This window comes from Porites lutea, chromosome 5 (genome assembly GCF_958299795.1).
Source record: "Porites lutea chromosome 5, jaPorLute2.1, whole genome shotgun sequence".
NCBI classification, from domain to species: domain Eukaryota; kingdom Metazoa; phylum Cnidaria; class Anthozoa; order Scleractinia; family Poritidae; genus Porites; species Porites lutea.
In genome coordinates, this window is record NC_133205.1 from 27,728,568 (window position 1) to 27,752,719 (window position 24,152).

A 24,152-nucleotide genomic window follows, 5' to 3' on the forward strand; every position below is an offset into this window, starting at 1 on the left:
TACATTTTTGGGAAATGTTATTTACTGTAGTATTGTCGCTTATAAACTTGCGTTAGATTCATCCAAATGAATGTGTTGTGTTCGCTGCCAAATTGTACTGAAGAATAACCAATTTTTGGGCAGAAAGTGATAAATACATATTATAAAGATAACTGCAGCACAAATTGGGAAAGTTTATACAATTTTACACCATAAGAAATTCATTGCCACTTATTGACTGGACTGAGTATCAGATTCAGTCGAAGGATTTCGTTCGTGTTGAACTTCTGAACTTCCTCTCTGCATACCAGACAGTGGCGAACTTAGTTTTCCGCGCGGAGATCGAAAGCCGGGGGTTACTGGCCGGTGCGTGACTGAAGACGTAACAGGACCACTAATATACGAATCACCTGGACTTGCACTTTGCGGCTGCGGTGCCTGCAGTGGGGCTCTCATGCGGTTTCCGTACGGGTAAGAATACCCTGGGTCTACTGCCGGGTGCGTGACTGATGACGTGATAGGACCACTAATAAAGGAATCACCTGGACTTGCACTTTGCCGCTGCGGTGCCTGCAGAGGGGCTGTCATGCGGTTTTCGTACGAGTAAGAATATCCCGGGATTACTGGCGGGTGCATGAATGAAGACGTAATAGGACAACTAATATACGAATCACCTCGATTTGCACTTTGCGGTTGCAGTGCCTGCAGTGGGGCTGTCATGCGGTTTCCATACGGGTAGGAATATCCGAGGATTACTGGCTGGTTTGTAACTGAAGACGTACTGATAGGATCACTAAATTGAACATGGGGATAACTTTGAAAATGAAATCCATACTGCGGGGATCTCAGCGTTTCATGACGGAGGAGACTTCCCAAATTAACTGTCGAGTGAGTATGGGTTGATACGCCAGGAGCAATGAAATATGGATCGTCTGACATCGTACTTTGTGGTTGCAATCCATGAATACGCGCTCCCTGCATTCCATGTGGGGGAACAAATCCCAGGATTTCTTGCGGGTAATTGACTGCGGAACCTTCGAGATTTAAATCACGCGGCATGGTATTTTGGGACTGAACTCTTTGTTGTGGTGGATCCTGCATTCTACGCAGGGGAAGATATCCAGGGTGAACCGGAGGGAGAGCAACGGTAGAAATGCCAGAACTGCGAGGATATGGGTACCCTGGAAATGTACTTCGCGGTTGCCATGAAGGTTCACTGAAGGGTGCCAGGCTGTGGCTGGAGAAATGCGACGCAGGAATGGGAGCTCCTAGAGAAAATTAAGTTCTCGCGAGTTAACACAGAGGTACAGTGTAAACGACTGGTTTCACACTCTTGTTGTTTAAGTATAGATTTCTCCTTTTCTAGCATTTTACGCCTTCTTAGGTTACTGTACAATATTAGAAACTAAAGCATCGCTTACTTGAGTGAAGTAAACACAATAAAATGTCCATTTTGGAGATATTAGAAGACATACTGTAGAAGAAAAGTGCCTTCAGCACTAGCTGTGCAAAAGGTAAACAGGGCTATTCACTGGGTATCTCATTATCAAATGCATACAATTTTTGGGTTTCTCAAATATTTATCCTCTGGTTTGTGCCTATTCAGGTGGATGGCGCTATCCAACTATTAAAAAATTGGAGCCTGTTTCTGTGTATTGTAATAAGGATGACAGGACCGCTTAATACAAGTTGCAGCACTACGTTAAGTCCTACATTGTCTTATTGCTACTCAAGTCAGTTACGGCGTTATTAGCCTATTAAATTGCAGAATTTTGTTTTAGTTGTAACACGGATGAAAACCTTACCGGCAGAATGGAGAGGTACTGGAACTGGTCCTGCGGTTCCAGGATCGAGTGACGGCACGTCCTGAGCACTGGGGCGAATTTTGCTCTGAAAATGGGACCAAAGACAGAATAATCAACATCAGTAAAAGTGTGATCTCCTGCTAACAATCATCTGACAGTTTTAAGATTACTCAGCTAAGTGTATACATGTAATCTGAAAAATAACCAGCTGACCGTTTCTGTCTTAAGTAAAATCTCTCTAAGATGGATATCAACTCCATTCAATTCTCCATCTCAGAGTGGTACCTGGCTTACTAGTAGATAGAGTTTAGTAACATTAGAATGGTTGGGAAACTGCCAAGAAGAGACCAGCACCGGGTGTCCGTCTTACCGGCAGAGTAGAGAGGTTAGTTACAGTGTTGTACGTCGAGTTCTAACACGTTATAGTCCAGCAAAATTGAGTAACTCTTCTCTTAACACGTTTTTTTTTACTGAGAAAGCGCCTGATCCATGAAATCTCTCTCGGTAAATATAAATCCATGTTTAATAACAAATTCGTGAATACAATCTCATTACCTCATTGACAGACAAACAACCTACCTCGGGCTCGTCCCGTGTGACTGCAGACAGGTCAGAACCTCTGAAAAGATGCGAATCATAACGCAAGGATCCTCCAGGTGTTAAGATGGTGGACGGGGCACTGTGGTGGTAGGTGTATATATCAGGGGAGGAGTAATGCTGTGGATACTGAACGTTATAAAGGAGGGTACCACTGTAGGTTGCAGCAGGTGTCAGACCGTGACTGGATCCATGCGCTGTAGGAATGGACGGCATTGCTAACATTGGATCTGCTGAAGGAACAAAAAAGAAACCACGTCACATGATGGTATTAAGGAAACCATCGATTTCTGACTGATAGACTTCTAGAACATTTATCCTTTCTTAATGTTATGTCCCCCCTGTTTTACTACTAAGTTTATATAATTACTGCAAACAACGCTCACTTTACGGAACACCAGGAAAATGTCTACATCGGAACAAGATCTTTTCCTTTTAAACTTCCCCAGTGACTGTTCTGCTTTTCGTTTCTGTATATGACAGCGAGGCTTGGTTCGTTAAATACTCATGCCGGGTAGTACTAGGTAGAGTACCTTTTTGGTCTATAAACAGACTAATGAATAAACATAATCGTGAAAGTCCGATTTCTTTCATCAAAATTACGGACAGGATGTGACAACAGCAACTTGGTGCACGTCTACACCGCAATTATTAGGGACCGTTCATTTATCACGAGGTAAGGGGGGTGGTGGAATTTTTCGAACCCCCATTACGAATTACCATGGCCCCCCGACTCAGTCCTCATTTTTTCTCATAGCCCCCCCCCCACAGACGGTCATTTTTTGGGGGTGACCCCCCCTTTCAAAATAGACATTATCATAATTAAACCTGACATGCATATATTTTGCAGTGTACAATATGATTTGTATTTTCTGTTCAATGTAAAGCTGTTGACAACTCATTCTACAGATGTAGCAGCCACTTCTGTTAATTCAAAAAATATATTCTGTCCATTTGCTAAGGCACTTCTTCACTATTTTTCAAACATAAAAAAATATAGAGAATCAAAAGAAAGAAAAGTCAATTTCCGATCTTCGGTTTATGGATCCTCCAGAGCGTGTCGTTGCTGGCCTCTCAACTTCTTCCTCGTCATCGATAAAGGCAAGGATAACATCTTCACCCTCAGAGTTGATGGAATCATTGTCGTTCTTATTATTATCATCGCTTTCACTTCTGGCCCGTCCTTCTGCTGTACTCATCTTCATCGCTGTCACTGTCTTGTAAGGATTCTTTATCAGCTCCATCTCTTTCTCTCAGTCGTGTTTGCAGCATTAATGGATCAGGGTGTTCAGGATTCATTTGGAGAAGCCAATGCCTTGCGATTACCTTCACCTTGTCGTTCTTAGGGCTTCTGATGTGTTGGTGTAGTCCATGGTGCTTGGGGTACTTGTTAAGCTCTGGCACTCGAAGCTGTTTCAGTTTGGTCGAATCTTCGCACAGATCTTTCCAAGCATAATCAGCATAGACTTTTTCCTTGGTTTTCTGGCTCTCCCTCGCACGCTCCTCTGCTCTCTTCTTCTTTTTGAACTCCATCACCTCAAGGTGCTTAAGGTAATCCACTACAAAGTTTGCCTTCACGGTAAATTTGTCGGAAAATACAGCCACACTTTCTGGATCTGACATAAGCAACCTACCACTGCTACGCTCCTTCTTTAACTGAACTCTGGGCTGCCAATGCAATTGTCAGGATCACGGCCTTCCCTTGGAGTTTCGTTGTATGGTAGGTAGTGGTACTCGGGAAGAGAGGAATGATTTGGAAAAGGCTTCGGACATCGACCTATTGGTGGTCCAGTCCATTCATTACGAAAAGAGCAATTGTTTCCTACCTTGAGAAAGTTTCCGAATTGCTTTTTGATCGAGGTGCGGCATACATTGGACAGCTCTTGCAGAAGCAGAATTATCACAAACCTCAAGCCGGAGGTTAGAGATAACGTGTACTGCTTCATGTACCCTGAAGAGTATGCTATGACTGAAAACGACGAAAGCGACTCTAGCAGCAGCACAAGCGATGAGGAAGAGCTTGGCAATGATGACGAAGAGGAACATGAGCAGAGAGACGTTGCACAGCACTACCCTGATAAAGAATCTTTTCATGATAGTTTCCTAGCTTTGAAAATTGTTGTCGTGGAACCGAACGCTGTCATGTAAACGCTGAACAAAAGTTTTTGATACATTTAGATACCTTTTGCTTGTTTCTGTATATGTAGTTTTATTTAATAATAAAACATCATGTCAACTCTACATGAACTAAAATATTTCGCGTGACCTCCCCTTCCCTGCGTCTTTTTTGGGATGGCCCCCCTTTTAAGCCGTTTTTTTTTGCGTGACCCCCCCCCCCCCAAATCCCATCAGCCCCCCCTACCTCGTAAAAAATGAACGGTCCTTTAAAAAGAAGGAAATCTCAGAAAAGAAAACTGACGTCTGACCGCAACGAACTTATGTACAACCTCTTACTAGTGCTCAGGGTGTTAACCGCCAATAGGTTTTGTTACATCTGTGATTAGCAAGGCAAGAAACCGTGATGGGGGGGGGGGGGGGGGGAGGGGTTAGGGGACAATAAAACTTACCGCCAATAGGATCAGGAGGCGCTGGAAATGTTTCCACGGTGTCTTGATCGTCAGCGGGGAATGGTGAGTCGTGAATACTGAGGCGAGTCTCTGCCGGAATCTGTGCGAACGGTAAAAGCAAACAAGAGTTGATGAACCCGATAGCGGAGAGTGCACTTTCCCCTATCTAAACGCCTGGAACAGGCTAAGAGTTAATGGGCCAACAAGATGTTTGGAAAAAAAGAAACTCTTCTGTTAGTAATGAAAACAAGACTGTGGTTACAAAGACAGAACCTCAGTCTACTGTTGACTGGTTTGATCCAAGCCTCAAGCTCCATGTTTGCTTAAAATGCGTAAAATGCTCAACTACAGCGATAACGGTGAAATTTGCAAGTCAATAAAATTCACATAGATCCACATTTTTTTCCAGAATCCGCCTAGTGAAAAAATCATTTATGAAAATCAGCAAGTTTTTTCAAAGTGCCCTTAAAACGATTAATAATAATATAATAATAATAATAATATAATTCATTTATATAGCGCTATTAATACTAGTTATTCATAGCGCTTTACAATTTTAAACCTTATACTAACTATAAAATAGTTTTTACAATTTCATCCTACTATAATAAATTCTTCAATTATATATAATTAAAAAATAATTACTGATTACATCTTACACACTACAAAAAAATAGGAAACAAAAGAAAATACATAATAGTATGCAAAATAATAAAGCAAATGCCCATATAAAGATAGGCCATTTTAAAAAGAATTGTCTTCAGTCCTGATTTAAATGCTTGTATATTTGACGACATGCGCAACTGAAAAGGCAGTTCATTCCATAGCTTAGAAGCACATACAGAAAATGCTGTATCGCCATAGGTAACAGTTCTAGATTTAGCAGATGTTGAGACTGAGATCTAAGATTGCGGGTATATTTGGGCTTATTAAGTAGCTCAGATATGTATTCAGGAGATAAATCAGTAAGTGCTTTGTAAGTCAGAAGTAGCACTTTAAACCTTATACGATAGGAAACAGGGTGCCAATGTAGTCTAACTAGAACTGGAATTATATGATCATATTTACAAGTAAAAGTTTTAATGCGAGCCGCAGTATTTAATACTGACTGAAGTCTGTCTATTTGGTATTTTGGAAGTCCAATACGTAAAGCATTACAATAGTCCAGCTTTGATGAAACAAATGCATGGACTAACGTCTCAGTAGAATTTTCATCTAGATATTTTCTGATCTTGCTAATATTTCTAAGATGGTAATGAGATGATTTGCATAATTTGCTTACATGTTCCCCGAAAGATAGAGTTTGATCGAACAAAACACCTAGACTGCGTACAGTATTGCTATGCTCTATATCCTCACTATCAATCTGAACATTGCTGAGACAGGGTCTTGGACGGAATTTAGAGGTAAAAACAATGAGTTCCGTTTTATCATCATTCAACTTTAACTTGTTTGAAATCATCCACCTGTCAATTTCCTCTACACAGTGTTCTACTCTTGATTTAGCCAAGCACGCATCATCAGCGGAGTCAGTTTTAAAGGTGATGTAGAGTTGAGTATCATCAGCGTAGAAGTGGTACTGCAAATCATGAGACTTGATGATGTCAGCTACTGGAGAAGTGTACAACACGTACAAGAGTGGGCCCAGTACTGAGCCCTGGGGTACACCAGAATCCAGGGACCGAAGGGAAGACTTGTAGCCCTCAACTTGTACGTAGTATTTGCGAGATGCTAAGTAAGATTCAAACCATGCAAGAGCACTTCCTTTCACACCAAACCGAAAACCGGCAAAAAAACGTATGAAGGTCGCTTCCAAAACCAGAGGTATTTCCGGAATTGATTGTAGTCCGTTGCAATATTGTTCGGACAGTAACGTCCACAATTAAAAGCCATCTTTGTAAGAGAACCGTTTTGTTATGACTAAAACTAAGATTAAGAAGTCAGATAAGAGCCTAAGACAACAGAACTAACTTGTTAGTATTTGTAAGACATAAATTCAAATCAACTGTTTTGATTTGACTCAGTTTTTATGAAAACGCGACAACAAAAACAGAACGGCCTGAAACTACTCTGATACAAAACACATTTCCCGTTCCGCCAGTTTCACCTTATGATAAGTGAACTCCTGAAAAGCTGAAGAAAAACCATACTTTTTATAAACGGGTTGTTTCTTTCTTTTTTTTTTTTTTTTCAAGAAATAACCAAACTCAGGAAATATTACACTCGATTTTTTTAGCAAAGTTGATGACCAACCTGTTGCTTTTGCGGCTGTGATTCATTTGATGACCGAGAAAAGAGACTGGGGTACCAACATTTCCAATCTTCTTCTGATGGCCATTTACGTTCAGGCTTGGGGTTCCCTTTACGATCCTAGAACAAATCACAACATAACATAAACACCATTCAACTTTTAAAGCAACGTTTAAAAGATCGAAAGTGCAGCTAGATCTTAAAACCTTTCTTTAAGTGATAAGCAATTAAAGGGTAAAAATAACCCCAGGGGTTAACCACTAAGTAAAGGGGGCGTGAATACTAATCGGACAACTAGAATGTTACCCCCGCCGATCTGGCTAAGGCTCAAGCTGATTCCACCTCGAAAGAGGTCATTCTACAACACTTTAGTCAAAGTAGTACTAGAAATTTCTGCTTGCGACTTAGTTCAGTCTACTATTTTAGTGAATCTAACTTTAGGACTAAACAAGAAATTTTGCTCATTTATCAATCCGTTTCAAGCCTTTTCTAGTTCAAAGTCTTAAAATCTGCATACCCTAAACAGTAATTTTGTACGGTGAATGGTCTTGCGAGTCAGAACTGGTGTGATACAAAACGTTCTAGTGAGTGTCTCAAAATTAGGTTGGTGCGCGGCAATTAAGTTACTGATTTTTCCTTGTCAACCCCAAATTTCCGAATTTCGTGCCGCTAGTGTTTAGAAATTACCTACGTACTTAAAACAACTCGATCCTCACCAATTAAAGTTCTGTTGAAAAAAGGAGTTAAAAATACGAAAAAGAGGGGAAAGCGACAAAACCAACAAAAAATACATCTGACTTCTTAGACGCACGTCTGAAGGTGCCCGCAGCTTAAAGACCCGGCGCATTCTACTTTTCAACCCCTAAAATTCTCATGCAAGACTTTCAAAACAGCAAAATCATGGATTAAACGATATACTCTAAGAATGTGAATTATTGAAACCTTGGAAAATTAGTTTGATCAAGAGATCATGCATAATCATTACATGATGTCTTGGTCTCATGGTCTGATAATATTCTCACAGATCAGTTTTTCCTTCGTGGGGGTTGGGAGGGGAGGCGCAGAAAAACCTGCGACTCGTGTGAAGAAACGCTTGCTGCGCTGCCAAACGAAAGGCGGGAAAATTCTACCACGTGGGTAGTTATATAACCAATCAGCTGTCGCCACGCCACAAGCCTTCTCTCACGCCACTTTAAATGACAGTTTGTTGATTTTGTAGTTTGTTGTTCACTTCAGTTGAGTTTGCTCATCAAAGAAAATCTTCAACGCAAAAATACTCAAAATCGACTCAAAAAGAATGAGAAAATACCGTAAAATGCCAGTTAAGAGAAAAATTCGTCTCGTGTACTCAGGAATTTGTCAAAGGTTTTGTGGAAGCTAAAGGAAACTACATTTATGAACTTCAACTCATTCACACAAGACGCGAAGTGAGGCAGGATTTGTTGTGTTCGTCGTAAAACTCAATGAAAACTGGAAAACAAGTAACCGACAAAAATAGACAGTACCAAAGACGAGTGCTTTTACCTATGATTAAATGTATGGTGTCAAATTCTCAACCAAAGTGTCTCAGAGGAATTATAGCGGAGCTCCACGCGCGCGCGAATGGCTAAGGAAATCTACCCATCCCAGAAAATTTGGTAATCACGTGACCGACCGAGCGACCGACCGTCCGTCCGCACCACAGGCATACCAATGTTTACTCTCACACTTTCTAGCTACTGTGGGAGCCCAGGAGAAAGCTGATTGCACATCAATGTTGTCATCAATTGACAGCTGTCAAAACAGGGTATCCGCTGACCACTATCACCTGACCGAATCGAGGGCTCAGGTGTCGACCCATCGAGGTTGAGTATTTTTTTGAAGTTATCCGCTGACAATTTACTCGTTTTCAAATGATCGCAGGCTCACGTTTACTTTTGTTTTAAATTCATATCAAATATGTTGTGTTTATGTCAGTATCGCCCCGCACTTTTACGATTTTGATTTCAAACTGACTTCAGACGCAAAAATTCAGCCAGTTTTTTTAAAATACAGGCGGGGAAGACCTTTTCTTGCCATGGTCACGTGTTGGTCACGCTCCACGTCCAATTTTTATGTTCTGATTGGTTAAAATTTGACAGGTGAGTTCATGCGTAAAATTTATGCAGCATCTTGAAAGTTGTTTACTTTGACAGCTGAAGCCCCATAGCTAAGGAAATGTGGTAATCTGCCCATCCGAGAAAATTTGGTAATCACGTGACCGTACACCGAGCGAGCGAGCGAGCGACCGTCCGTCCACACCACAGGCATACCAATGTAAAATAACTCAATCAACAGGTATGGCAACTCAAGGTTTTATTTGGAAGGAAATCACATGGCTGCCCGGACTTTTAGAAAGAAAAAATAACGACAATGTCGTGTCTTTTTCGGCGCTATTTTTTATGTTTACACTAACGTGGATAACACAGAAAGAGCTAGAGCGAGTTATTGAAAATTGGTAGGAAGAAAAACATGAAAATTCAAAGCGGCGATGAGAAAATGAGAAATGCAAGCGGCAGTGAAAATAAAAGCGAACATGAACACAGGAAACAAAATATTGGGTAAGCACATACGACAATTCCTCCAAAAAAATAATGTGTAACAATGAAGTTTGACGTTTTAGTCGTACAAAACAGCGCAGCGTTGTAGTCGTGCAAAACAACGGCAAGTGAAAGACAAAAAAGCGTGCGGGGGATCCCGGTCTAGTGGGGTAAGTTTCTTTTGTTTTGTGTCCCCCAGAGCGTGAAAACAAAAGAAACCAACCCCACCAGACCGGGGTCCTCCACTCCATGTAAACAGGCCCTTAGTTTTGAAGCCATTTTCATTGTCGTCCCTGTTTAGCGTTACACGATATAATTTTTTTGTTTACACGTATTATTAACCAGAGCTTCGCTTTTAGCCTTGGCTAAACCTATATATTATCTGCTCGCTGATCCTTTATTTTGGACAGTCAAAACACCTTCAGATTAATTTACTTGTTCTCGGTTAAAGCAGTTTTTTGGATTTAGCTACGATACTTTGAATCTACTAAAGTTTGTCATTTGTTTTCAAAAGTAAATCTCGTGTTTTGTCGAGTATAAAAATGGCAAAGAAAGGAAAACGGCGAAAGGCAAGAGCTGAGTAGAAATAAACTGTAAACAAACAATAAAGAAACAAATTGCGATAAAATTGGAAAACTTACGTGGTAGGATGACACCAGTGTAGTGATGTTGCTGTGCTGCTTGATGGCTGATGACAGATCCTTCACCTGCTGTGGAGTCATCTTCACCTGTTGAAGCTTCAGTCTCTTCAGGTGAGGAGCGCAGCTGAGATGCTTAATCAAGCTGTCTACTCCTGCACCCAGAAGAGGATTGAATGACATGTCGAGCAACTCCAAGTTTGGTGCTTTTTTAAATACATTGTCGATGAACTCCACAGCAGGTGATGATGTTACATCGATACCACAGAGTCTTAATTTCTCCAGTTTGTGTGTTACTTCAGTTACTTGGATGCTCCTCAGCAGAGACTCTGTTACCTCAGCATCGTACATTTCACCGTCTTCACCCCCAACCTCTATCACGTGTGGAGCGGTGATAAACGGCATCATCTCAATCATCAGTTCCACACCTGACCTGTTCACACCATGAGCTTCAATCTCCCAAACCCTGGAGAGACCATGACGGTTTGAACAACAGCTGATGCTACTCTCTTCACTTGACTCAGCACCATTCATGTTTGTCTTCTTTCTTGTCTCTTGTTTACTTATAAGCGCCATAATTATATCCCAAGGAAAAGGAATGCCTTCCTCTTCATATTTAACAATTTTAGCTAAATAAAGGAGAGTGTTGTTTTCTTTCTTTAAAAAAAATTCATCAATCCTACGCCATGTTAAGTTGCTTAAAAATTCTGATGCTTTCTTTTCTCCCCCAGAGCTAACAATAACTGCGTTTAATTGTTGGGCTAAAATAATTAAATTACTATAGTCCTGCTCTGTATAACTATTTAAAAAACTGTTTTCATGAAAAAAAACGTAGTTGTGTGTTTCGGTAGTTTGAACCAATTTTTCCTGTACGATAACATTTAGCTGCTCTGCACTAATTACAAGAACTCCCCCTAAAGAGGAAAGAAATGTAGGAAAGAGGTTTTTTCTTGTCTCAGCTGAGCAGTAGAAAAATAACTGAGTACAAAGATTAATAAAATCTGTTTGTTCTTCTGACAAGTCCTTCTGTGACGGTGTTTCGTTGTCGAAGCGAAACTCTGTCAGTTCTTCTTTCGTCGCCGCTATTCCAAGTTGAATCAGAATGTCGCGCGCGGCTTCTTCTGACAACTCAACAGCAAATTTGAGCGCTTCATTTATTTTAAAGATCTTTTCAACTGAGTCTACTTTTGACAGGGAATTTGTGCCTTCAGCCTTTTTAGATGTCAGCTCTTCTTTCAGGAAATTCCCAGCCAGGTATTCTTGAACGGATTTGTGAATAAAGTACACGCCTTTTTCAGGATTCAAACTCGCCATATTTAAAACCTGAAAAAGGCCGACTTCAATCAGCCTCTCGATCGAACTATAGCCAGCAGGTAATTGACTAAAAGGGAAATAAAGCTGGCCTTGCAAAAGGGCTTCAAAGGCCAAGCGTCCTAAAGCGTATAATTCATCTGAGTAATCTTTAACAACCACTGATTCAGCAGACTGTTTTTCACGCAAATGATCAAACAAAGTCTTGACAAATTGGGCGAAGATGTGTGCGCGTTCCTTTGGTAGTGCCTTGCGTGTTGTTTTCGTCCACAGTAAGCATAACATTAGTAAAAGAAGGGGAATTTGTGCTAGTTCACTTAGGTTGTGCTGCCGTAAGTACATAAAAAAATCTTCAATATCTTTATCATCTTTCAAAAACCTACGAGCGAACTCTTTTTGGCGCTGATCATTAAAGCCGTCAATTTTGAATTGAGCATCACTACAATTTCTCAACGTCTCAGCTTTCATTTCCCTTGAAGTAATTACAACACAACAATCTCTTAATTGGCTTTTTTTCCAGATTTTGAAGACAGGCGACTCTTTTTTTGAATTGTAAACATACTCATCGTAGCCGTCCAAGATAAGCAAGACTTTTTCTTGATGGCGACAAACGTAATCATACAGGTTGTGTACGGAAATTGCACCATTACTATCCAGCACTTCACAAGCCCTCAGAATGGACGGAACATCTTGGAGATTACTAACGTCACGTAATCTCACCAGAAGGACAAGATCAAATGCTCCTAATGATTCTGAATAGCTTTGCTGGGACCAGTCAAAAGTTGCTTTCTTCGTGAAAACAGTCTTGCCGATACCTAGGTGGCAATTAAACAACAAACTGTCAATACGTCTTTAATAGATTTGTTTTACTTTATAATAATGGGAAGTCATGTGAAATGGAATGTAAAATATTGAAATGTTCTTTCATTTTCAAACAACTTAATTTTAAGGGAATTTTTTAAATTATTCTTACAGAACAACTTTTAATACCATGTGCGGTGGATATAAAATGGTTAACAATTTAACAAAGTATCAGTTAATGATGGGTGCCCTCTGCCTCTAAAATTATGCCAAGGGGACATTTTGGAATTATCAGCGTTGTTAAAAGAATTACATCCATCGACAATGGTGTCTCTTTTACATATTAAAGTATGTTGTCATTAAATTTAATTCTCTCAGTACAGATTTTCTCCTTCCTTGTTTTTGAGTACATAAAGGTAGTTTAATGTGATAAATGTCAGTAGTACAGTATGTGGTCCTTGGTCCGCGTGTAAAAGTCATTAACTTGAATATCTTACCCGAATCTTCACGTAACGAGCTGAAATACTCCCTGAAGATAGCTTTTATGTTCCTGTCGATAATCCTGAAGTTTCAAGTTCTAGACATAAATAGTTTGCTTGGAATTCGCAAAAAGGCCAACGTTTTCGATGGTCCTTGGTCCGCGAATCTGGTCCTTGGTCCGCGTCTCAGGTAAGCAGCACGATAAAAACGTAAAAATGTTATAGTTTCTACTCGAAAACGTGATTTTCACAGTATTTCTTGTTTTTTTTCTTTTCTTGATGCAATTAAGCTAAAGTTTTTTTCGGAAGATGTTGTGAGCATAAAATAATCTGCTTTTCTTTCAAAGACTTCAGACAACAGTCTCTTCGAGTCTCCCACACGAGCGTCGACCAGCGGTTTTTAGCGCCGTCGAAAATAATTACCAAAAACTCTGTATGTATCCGAGGTATTAAAAAAAGAGAACTTGTAGACATGTATAGGGACGACTTTTCAAAACATTCTTCGAAAACAAAGGCCGTCGCTTTTTACTTTGGGAAGTTTTATTCAACCAAGGTCATAGGCTCGCGAAATTTGGTGATATTTTTCAAGAGTCGCTAAAACAAAAAATTCAGAGTCTACAGCAATATGCTTCCAACAGCAGAAATAAGTTGATCTGAAAACATGTTCTGCAAAAAGGCAAGTCTTCCCGTTGCGTTTTAGTTATTCGCAGGCTAAGTAAACATGACCATGTAATTTACGTTGCCACAAATTAACCTACCTGTCAACAAACTTTAATTTCGCGTCTTCACCCGCAGCAAGAAAGCTGAAACTTCGTCATATGAAAGAATGCTAATCAGTAAATCACGATATCTTTCATTATTCAACGTATTTTTTTTTTGACGAAATATTTTATCATTTTCGGAAAAGACGCGGACCAAGGGCATCGGGGACTTCCGCGGACCAAGGACCACATACTGTACGTTTGATCAAATTGAAATACAACAAAAAATGTTGTTTGGAAAAAAGGTCTGAACGGTACAATGTAATTTAATACGAGGAGTTTACAAATGACAAATTATCAATGAAAGATAAAGACAATGGAAATGAATTTGTAAACTCAATTATGAGTACTTGTAGAACTTCATATACAGACTATTTACCTGATATCAAATTAGTCAAATTATATGGGTTGTGGTTCAGTTTTGTCCTGGGATGATTTTTTTCCTTTTTATCCCTTCAGCATACATTTATTTAAACTTGAACTTCAGATAAATTTGAGTCACAATATTAATATTCTTACCAGTTACTACATTAATTGGAACCAACAGTGTATGTTCTGCTGATTGCTCTATAAAGCCAATTGTTTATCAGGCTGGCTAAACTCATAAAAAACTGCAAAACTTTGTTTTAACTTTCAGTCTATTGCAACAGACCAAACTTCAGGGTTAAAAATTACCCCACTTGGAATGTACATGCCAGTGAAACACTCAAGAAACATGTACCTATGTAAAATGTAAATGTAATGTAATGTAAATATCATATTATCCACTCCCTTCAGGCTTTTCAGGGATAATTTACAACACTGGTTGGGGGACTTTGCCAGACTGCTTAAAGTGCAGTTTACAAGTAATGAAGAATGAGTAATGATGCCACCATACATGAGTGTGAAAGTGAGATAGACCACTACACCGGGCACTACCTGCCCTACTCTTTACGAAGAGTATGTGGGCTCTTTAAAGTCCCACAGATTTTTTTAATTAAATGTGCAAGAGCTTGTGAGACGGGGCCTACAGTTTATCGTCCTATATCACCAGCTGAAATACTGCATTGACGCTAAAACCTCGTGCAGATTCATTATGTTAGTAGATGAACGGTTTCTGTGTTCTTGTATGTTTTTGCATGTAATTACCCTCCAGTTAAATTAAGACAGTTTTTTACTTAATTTACTCACTTACCTGGCTGTCCATAAACCAAAATTCGCTTGGGTGCAGAACGAGGTTCTCTGTGAGCAAAAATCTCAGTGTAGTGGTCAAGGTTTTCCTGTATCACTCCCCTGGGTGTCCTGTCATCCATGACCCAAGACAAGTCTGTATAGATCTTGTCAATATGAACAGCAGAGTTCTGGTCCCATGGAATGATTTTGACTTTGCTACTGGTTTCATAAAGTGATCGCAGCTGTTTCTGGCACTCCTCAAGGCATACCGCATCTGTTAACAAGGATTTTTTGTCAATTCCTAGAGGTTTTTTAGTAGTTGACTGACTTGATTAGCAACCCTTACCAGGAGGGGCAGACAGTCAATTGACAAAAATAAATAAAAGAAAACAGCAAGTGGATGAATGATTGCGAAAAATAAATATTAGGTATAAAAAAAGAAATGCTCAGAAAAAAAAAATCCAAAACCTTTTAAACTGGAATCAAACCCACAACCTTCCAGATACTGGTAGGATGCTCTAACCACTGAGCTATGGGCCGCGGACTCATATGGTAAGCAGGTCATAGATAGGTTATTTTGTTGAGGCAGCATAGGTGGGTGGGTGGGTGGGTGGGTGGATAGATAGACACAGATAGATACAGGGAAGATGATAGAAGTAGGGAGAAGAGAAAGCAACAGGGAAAAGTTGAGGGGGCTGTGTCACTTTTCAAAACAACACATATTAATAACCTATTCTAGCATAGGGAATAAAAGGCAGTGTAGTGTTACTGTTGGACTTACAGCATTTTACAAAGTTGAGGATCTTTTTGGCCATATTAAGGGACCAGAAAATAGATAAAAAAAATGAGCTTCAAAAACAGCATTTTTCAGCAAAATTTCCGGGAAAGAAAAAGGGGTTATAAAACACGTCAGGCAAAAATAGACTGCTCTCTTGGCAAAGACATATCTCACAATAATAAGAGAAAACTGTGCTCTAGATGCGACAAACAACTATATTGAAAGATTAATGTTATTTCTACTGAAAGCAATGTTCATCAATCATTTAATCTGGAAGGGCGTGTTTAAAATGCAAAAAGACGAAATGACGAAATGGCGAAACGACAAAATGACGAATCAGCAAAATGACTAAAATTATTTAGAAATAATACATATTTTTCTTTTACTAGTATTCCTCCCTACTATTCTTAAGGTGGAGTTGTCACGCACACTCCACACCATTGCACAGCGATTTTTGCGCAGCCATAATCTGATTTGAAGGCTCTGGTGATGAGATTGTTGTCATGCAGAGCTTGTGTGATGTACGTGTGCAAGCTCATCACACGCGCTGAATTATATCTTGTCTGTGGGGAAATGTATGTGAAGATGAAGGAGTAAAAAGTCCAAAGTAAAAAAAAATGCTTACAGTTCTACAGGTACAAATACACAGGGTAAATAATTTTGCTTGATAAAATTTGTTTGCATTCCAAGTATACAAAAGCAATAATGTTAACGTGAATGTGCTTAATTACAATTGCCAATAAATTGCTTAAAGCAAGATGGCGTGCATAATTTTTGTCCTTTGTCCTAAACAATATGTAATAAAAGTGAGGGTGTTGTCCTAAACAGGGCATGAGTAATAAAAGTTTTTTTTTTTGTCCTAAACTGGGTCAGGTTTCAAACCCTCAGTGGCTCACTTATACCCAAATATTGGTCGAGTACCCCCTTCCCTGGGGGGAACCTGGGGGGGGGGGGGCAGAAACTGACACCATTTTGAAAATCAAGAATCCCCCGGGAGGAGGAGAGACCTTGGAACAAGAAAGATCACATGACTGCGATAAGTCATCAACAGAAAGAGACATTACACAGGGGCGGATCTAGGGGGAGGGTGCAGGGGGTGCGCACCCCCCCCCCCCCCACTTATGTCCAGGATCGATCTTGTTAGCAAAAATTTGCTAGCAAATTGCTTTCGCAATTGTCGCAAAAGAAATAATTGAGAAAATATTATGTCAGAAAATGACTTACAAATATCGCAAAAATCGCAAAAATAACAAATCTAACAAAAATCAAGACTAAGAAAAAAAAGAAGCCAAGAAGGACCCCGAAATGTCCGCAAATATCGCAAAAGTAACAAGGATCTTTCTTGCTAGTTGAAAACACCGGTGACAAACATCGCAAAAGTCGCAAAAATAACAAATCTAACAAGAAATCAAGACTTGGAAGCAGAAGAAGCCAAGAAGGGCCCTGAAATGTCCGCAAATATCGCAAAAAGCGCAAAAGTAACAAGGATTTTTTTCGCTACCTAAAAACACCCATGACAAACATCGCAAAAATACAAAATATAACAAAATTCCAGACTTACAAAGAAAAGAAGCCAAGAAGGGCCCCGAAATGTCCTCAAATATCGCAAAAATCGCAAAAGTAACAAGGATTTTTCCCGCTAGCTGAACACACCCGTGACAAAAATAGCATATCTAAAAAGAATCAAGACTTGGAAACAGAAGAACCCAAGAAAGGCCCCGAAATGTCCGCAAAAATCGCAAATATAACTAGGATTTTTTTGGCTAGCCAAAAACACCCGTGACAAATATCGCAAAAATAACAAATCTAACAAGAATCAAGACTTGGAAACAGAAGAAGCCAAGAAGGACCCCGAAATGTCCGCAAATATCGCAAAAATCGCAAAAGTAACAAGGATTTTTCATGTTACCTAAAAACACCCATTAAGGGCCCCGAAATGTCCGCAAATATCGCAAAAATCGCAAAAGTAACAAGGATTTTTTTTTTTGCTAGGTAAAAACACCCGTGACAAAAATCGCAAAAATAACAAATCTAACAAGAATCAAGACTTGGAAACAGAAGAAGCCAAGAAGGGCCCTGTAATGTCCGCAAATATCGCAAAAATCGCAAAAGTAACAAGGATTTTTCATGTTACCTAAGAACACCCATGAAGGGCCCCCAAATGTCCACAAATATCGCAAAAATCGCAAAAGTAACAAGGATTTTTTTTTTTGCTAGGTAAAAACACCCGTGACAAATATCGCAAAAATAACAAATCTAACAAGAATCAAGACTTGGAAACAGAAGAAGCCAAGAAGGGCCCTGTAATGTCCGCAAATATCGCAAAAATCGCAAAAGTAACAAGGATTTTTCATGTTACCTAAAAACACCCAAGAAGGGCCCCTAAATGTCCGCAAATATCGCAAAAATCGCAAAAGTAACAAGGATTTTTCATGTTACCTAAAACCACCCAAGAAGGGTCCCGAAATGTCCGCAAATATCGCAAAAGTAACAAGGATTTTTTTTTGCTAGCTAAAAACACCCGTGACAAATATCGCAAAAATAACAAATCTAACTAGAATCAACACTTGGAAACAGAAGAAGCCAAGAAGGGCCCTGAAATGTCCGCAAATATCGCAAAAATCGCAAAAGTAACAAGGATTTTTCATGTTAGCTAAAAACACCCATGACAAATATCGCAAATGTCGCAAAAATACCAAATGTAACAAAATTCCAGACTTACAAAGAAAAGAAGCCAAGAAGGGCCCCGAAATGTCCGCAAATATCGCAAAAATCGCAAAAGTAACAAGGATTTTTCCCGCTAGCTTAACACACCCGTGACAAATGTCGCAAAAATCGCAAAAATAACAAATGTAACAAAATTCCAGACTTAGAAAAAAAAGGAAGGCAAGAAGGACCCCGAAATTACTGACAGTAGCAAAATACTGTCATATCAATCTGTGTATGCTTCGTTCTTCCATCAACATACAGCTACAATGCATAAAAAGGAGTGCCGCCCACAGAAGGGGGCAAATTTTAAGCAATAAAAGGGGGTGGTAGCAGAACTTTCATGCCAAAGAACCCACCGCAACCATCGTTCAAAATATCAAGAAGAGCACATTGGGGGAAAGAAAACAGGCATTATACATGAATGTCGCTGTGCAATACCCAAAGTTTTTTAAACAGGGATTGCCAGTGACTTTGTAATCCTTCCCTTTTAAATCAAGGCTTATAGTTAAACAACAACCATCCCAATGAATGTTATATGTGTATGCCAATCCATTTATTTTAAATAACAATTGATCCAATTGTGCATTTATGTGTCCTTCGCTCTATTACTCACGAATCATGAACAAAAATAACAAAACCACCGAGAAAAGAGACCAAAAGACCTAGGCCATACAAATACAAAATGTCATAACATGATTGGTTCACTTACAACCTCTGATTTTAAGAAATACCCTTTGTGGACGTTTGAAGCTACAAAAAACCCAAAAAATGAAAATTACATTGTCACAGATACAGTCTAACCCATTATTGGCATACTGCAGAACACTAAATTTCGACTAAGAAAGCGCTATAACAAGCCTACTGTCACAATTATTTGGCTATTTTTTTTATTTGACCAAATTGTAACAGTGACATTTTACTAGGGTGAAAATCCTAAGCATGCAATATGCGATTTTTCACAATCTTCTTATTCTTTAAATCGCAAATATTTAAAATATAAAACAGGAAGCGATCTTGGTTCATGTGCCTAGTGATCCTGCCATACTTTGTCCTTCTTTGCTTTCTAAGTCAGGAATTTTGTTACATTTGTTATTTCTGCGATTTTTGCCATATTTGTCACGGGCGTTTTAAGCTAGCAAGAAAAAACCTTGTTACTTTTGCGATTTTTGCAATAATTGCGGACATTTTGGGGCCCTCCTTAAATTCTTCTTTTTCTAAGTCTTGATTCTTGTTAGATTTGTTATTTTTGCGATTTTTGCGATATTTGTAGTGGCTGTTTTTACCTAGCAAGAAAAATCCTTGTTATATTTGCGATATTTGCGGACATTTCGGGGTCCTTCTTGCCTTCTTTTCTTTCTAAGTCTAGAATTTTGTTAGATTTGTTATATTTGCGATTTTTGCGATATTTGTCTAGTGTGTTTTTAGCTAGCAAAGAAAAAATCCTTGTTACTTTTGCGATTTTTGCGATAATTGCGGACCTTTTGGGGCCCTCCTTGAATTCTTCTTTTTCTAAGTCTACAATTTTGTTACATTTGTTATTTTTGCTATTTTTGCGATATTTGTCATGGGTGTTTTTAGCTAGCAAGAAAAAATCCTTGTTATATTTGCCATTTTTGCGGTAATTGCGGACATTTCGGGGCCTTCCTTGGCTTCTTCTTTTTGTAAGTCTAGAATCTTGTTAGATTTGTAATTTTTGCGATTTTTGCGACATTTGACATGAGTGTTTTTAGCTAGCAAGAAAAATCCTTGTTATATTTGTCAGGGGTGTTTTCAGCTCGCAAGAAAAATCCTTGTTACTTTTGCGATTTTTGCGATAATTGCGGACGTTTAGGGGCCCTTCTTGGCTTTTTTTCTTTCTAAGTCTGGAATTTTGTTAAATTTGTTATTTTCGCGATATTTGCGATATTTGTCATGGGTGTTTTAACCTAGCTAGAAAAATCCTTGTTACTTTTGCGATTTTTGCCATATTTGCGAACATTTTGGACCCCTTCTTGGCTTCTTTGCTTTCTAAGTCAGAAATTTTGTTAAATTTGTTATTTTTGCGATATTTGCGATATTTGTCACGGGCGTTTTCAGCACGCAAGAAAAAGCCTTGTTACTTTTGCGATTTTTGCGATAATTGCGGACATTTTGGGGCCCTTCTTGGCTTCTTCTTTTTCTAAATGAAGAATCTTGTTAGCTTTGTTATTTTTGCGATTTTTGCGATATTTGTCATGGGTGTTTGTAGCTAGCAAGAAAAATCCTTGTTATATTTGCGATTTTTGCAATATTTGCGGACATTTCGGGGCCCTCCTTGGCTTCTTCTTTTTCTAAGTCTAGAATCTTGTTAGATTTGTTACTTTTGCGATTTTTGCGACATTTGACATGGGTGTTTTTAGCTAGCAAGAAAAATCCTTGTTATATTTGTCACGGGTGTTTTCAGCTCGCAAGAAAAATCCTTGTTACTTTTGCGATTTTTGCGATAATTGCGGACGTTTAGGGGCCCTTCTTGGCTTCTTTTCTTTCTAAGTCTAGAATTTTGTTACATTTGTTATTTCTGCGATTTTTGCGATATTTGTCATGAGTGTTTTAACCTAGCTAGAAAAATCCTTGTTACTTTTGCGATTTTTGCCATATTTGCGAACATTTTGGACCCCTTCTTGGCTTCTTTGCTTTCTAAGTCAGAAATTTTGTTAAATTTGTTATTTTTGCGATATTTGCGATATTTGTCACGGGTGTTTTCAGCACGCAAGAAAAAACCTTGTTACTTTTGCGATTTTTGCGATATTTGCGGACATTTTGGGGCCCTTCTTGGCTTCTTTTCTTTCTAAGTCTAGAATTTTGTTACATTTGTTATTTCTGCGATTTTTGCGATATTTGTCATGGGTGTTTTTAGCTAGCAAGAAAAATCCTTGTTATATTTGCGATTTTTGCGATATTTGCGGACATTTCGGGGCCCTTCTTGGCTTCTTCTTTTTCTAAGTCGTGATTCTTGTTAGATTTGTTATTTTTGCGATTTTTGCGATATTTGTCATGGGTGTTTGTAACTAGCAAGAAAAATCCTTGTTATATTTGCGATTTTTGCGATATTTGCGGACATTTCGGGGCCCTTCTTGGCTTCTTCTTTTTCTAAGTCTTGATTCTTGTTAGATTTGTTATTTTTGCGATATTTGTCATGGGTGTTTGTAGCTAACAAGAAAAATCCTTGTTATATTTGCGATTTTTGCGATATTTGCGGACATTTCGGGGCCCCTCTTGGCTTCTTTGCTTTCTAAGTCAGGAATTTTGTTACATTTGTTATATCTGCGATTTTTGCGATATTTGTCATGGGTGATTTTAGCTAGCAAGAAAAATCCTTGTTATATTTGCGATTTTTGAGATATTTGTGGACATTTCGGGGCCCTCCTTGGCTTCTTCTTTTTCTAAGTCTTGATTCTTGTTAGATTTGTTATTTTTGCGATTTTTGCGATATTTGTCATGGGTGTTTGTAGGTAGCAAGAAAAATCCTTGTTATTTTTGCGATATTTGCGGACATTTCGGGGCCCTCCTTGGCTTGTTCTTTTTCTAAGTGTAGAATCTTGTTAGATTTGTTATTTTTGCGATTTTTGCGATATTTTTCATGGGTGTTTGTCGCTAGCAAGAAAAATCCTTGTTATATTTGCGATTTTTGCGATATTTGCGGACATTTCGGGGCCCTTCTTTGGCTTCTTTTTTTTCTAAGTCTTGATTCTTGTTAGATTTGTTATTCTTGCGATTTTTGCGATTTTTGTTAGTGATTTTCTGACATAGTTTTTTCTCAATTATTTCTTTTGCGACAATTGCGAAAAACATTTGCTAGCAAATTTTTGCTAACAAGATCGATCCTGGACATATCTCCCCCCCTCAGATATGACCTGCATTTTTCTAATACAACTGGTATTCTGCAAAAAAAAGAAAACTATGTGGTTTATTGGTGTTGAAGTAGAGTAAGAGACGAGTGCACCTTCTCCTAAAACAAATCCCGGATCCGCCCCTGTTACAACAAGATTAGTGAGGCTTTGCATGCTGAGCAGACTTTGCCGTTTCATAGAAGACAAAGAAATAACAACGAGACACGACAAAAAAACAGGGAGTCATTTGTTTGTTTTACTGTTTAAGGAACGTCATTTCACCATTTTTTGTTTAAACACACCCTAATCTAGAAATCCTCCTAGATAACAGTGTATTTTCATTGACAGGATAGTATACGTACCTGGTATCTGTTTGTCTGGCTTTGTGGTTGTCTCTGGCTGATTCTTTGCTGTCAAGTCTGTATAGAAGAAAAGTAATATAAATTTGAAAAGCCCCTAAAAACAAATTTTTCTTTTGGCCTTGGTTATTTGGTATTGTAATATTGATGTATGATTTGAGTTTGAAACAGAGAGAAAAATGTGAACCAACGATAATATTGAAACAGTTTACACAAAAATATCTGAACAGAAAATTCATCGCTATTAATAATCAATCACTAGAACAGGGATGTGACATACCTTCATAGTGAGGCCATTCTTTAAAAACAACAGGATCATTTAACATGTTGGACACAAGAGAAGCTGCCATGATGGAAGCAAATGACTTCCAGGACTCATCAGAAGTGTTGCTATCATCGGAAAAATGTGATATCCCTTTAACAATCACCCATTCAATGTTCATATCATGGGCTGCAGCAAACAGTCCTGTAAGTGGAAAGAAAAAAACAGACAATACAATCAGAAAATGATCCTTATTCAATCCACTGTGAACAAGAATCTAGCACAGCTTAGATCATAAACTCAGAATTTTTCTCTGCAGTGTAGTGACTGAAATTTATAATCTTTTAAGCTCAATAATAATTTATGTTGACTTCCTGGCAAAATTTTAAGATAATAAACCACACCCCACAATAACCTATAATCACACCGTCACCATTGGTCCCATTTATAGTCAAACATGATTGGCAATATTAGGTACTGTACAGTACTGCCATTGCATGGTCACAAGCTGCTTCTCAGTGACAATTTAGAGTTTTAGACCTCAAATCGAATGTTACATCAAATTTTTATAGTAGTTATATGCATATAATCTTACCTTCCCCTTCTCTTTCAACTGCAATCACGTGCGATTGAGACATAAGGTGTTGTTTGGTGATGAATTGACTACCACTGAATATGACACTGTCACGGTGTACCTGTACTGTTTCTTCACCAACTGGATCTTTTAATGGTGGATTCCAGCCTTCAGTTGAAAACAAGTTAAGGTTGCCAATATTTCTTCTTACTGGAGTTGTGAATTCTTCAGTTGACAGTTTAGAGGATACCACTACATCTCCAAGCTTAGTGTCTTTTGATTTTAAACCAATGCATTCGCCAACGGAAAAAGCAGCCTTGGGTCTCAGTTTCATCACTGCATTTTTAATAACATTTTGAGAGCCACCTGGACCAGAAGAACCTTTATAACATCTCATCAAAGCAACTTTCAGTGCCTCTTCTCCACTTTCACCCATGGTCCCAAAGTACACATATCCCAGGGTCTGGTCATAACTTTTAAAAGAATTTTCCAAGAAAGTATAACAAGCTAAAAACTCGCAGTCTTCAACTGTCAGCAAAAGAATGTCAACAGGAAGCTGGACATCACTCCAAGGGTTTGACTTGTTTGGAAGATCTCTTATTTTAGGCACTTCAATACTCAGAGGAGGAGGAGGGGCATGATTTCTTGACATCTGATGATCAGGATCAGCACCTCCTTTTCTTTTAAGATCTTGATGCTGCGCCATTGAGTATCAGTTAAAGAT

The 24,152-nt window shown here is 38.8% G+C and overlaps 1 protein-coding gene across 1 annotated transcript; it reads right to left on the reverse strand.

The window, feature by feature from the left end:
• LOC140937648 (uncharacterized) lies at positions 1-24,152 on the reverse strand. Its single transcript, XM_073387203.1, has 10 exons — positions 23,450-24,152; positions 22,873-23,058; positions 22,596-22,652; positions 14,921-15,172; positions 10,398-12,520; positions 7,202-7,318; positions 4,949-5,048; positions 2,364-2,614; positions 1,785-1,869; positions 1-1,247 (listed from the first exon to the last, which is right to left on the reverse strand). Exons 1-10 carry the CDS (start codon positions 24,132-24,134, stop codon positions 211-213), a joined length of 4,893 nt encoding a protein of 1,630 aa, XP_073243304.1. The 5' UTR covers positions 24,135-24,152; the 3' UTR covers positions 1-210.

Bases quoted from the DNA above. Each gene is read 5' to 3' on its own strand.
- LOC140937648 (XM_073387203.1), bottom strand. From the start codon at position 24,134: ATGGCGCAGCATCAAGATCTTAAAAGAAAAGGAGGTGCTGATCCTGAT. The intron at 22,653-22,872 runs GTATGTCACATC...TCTTCTATACAG, and splicing joins AGAATGGCCTCACTATGAAG to ACTTGACAGCAAAGAATCAG. The intron at 5,049-7,201 runs GTTGGTCATCAA...CCGTTCGCACAG, and splicing joins CACAGCCGCAAAAGCAACAG to ATTCCGGCAGAGACTCGCCT.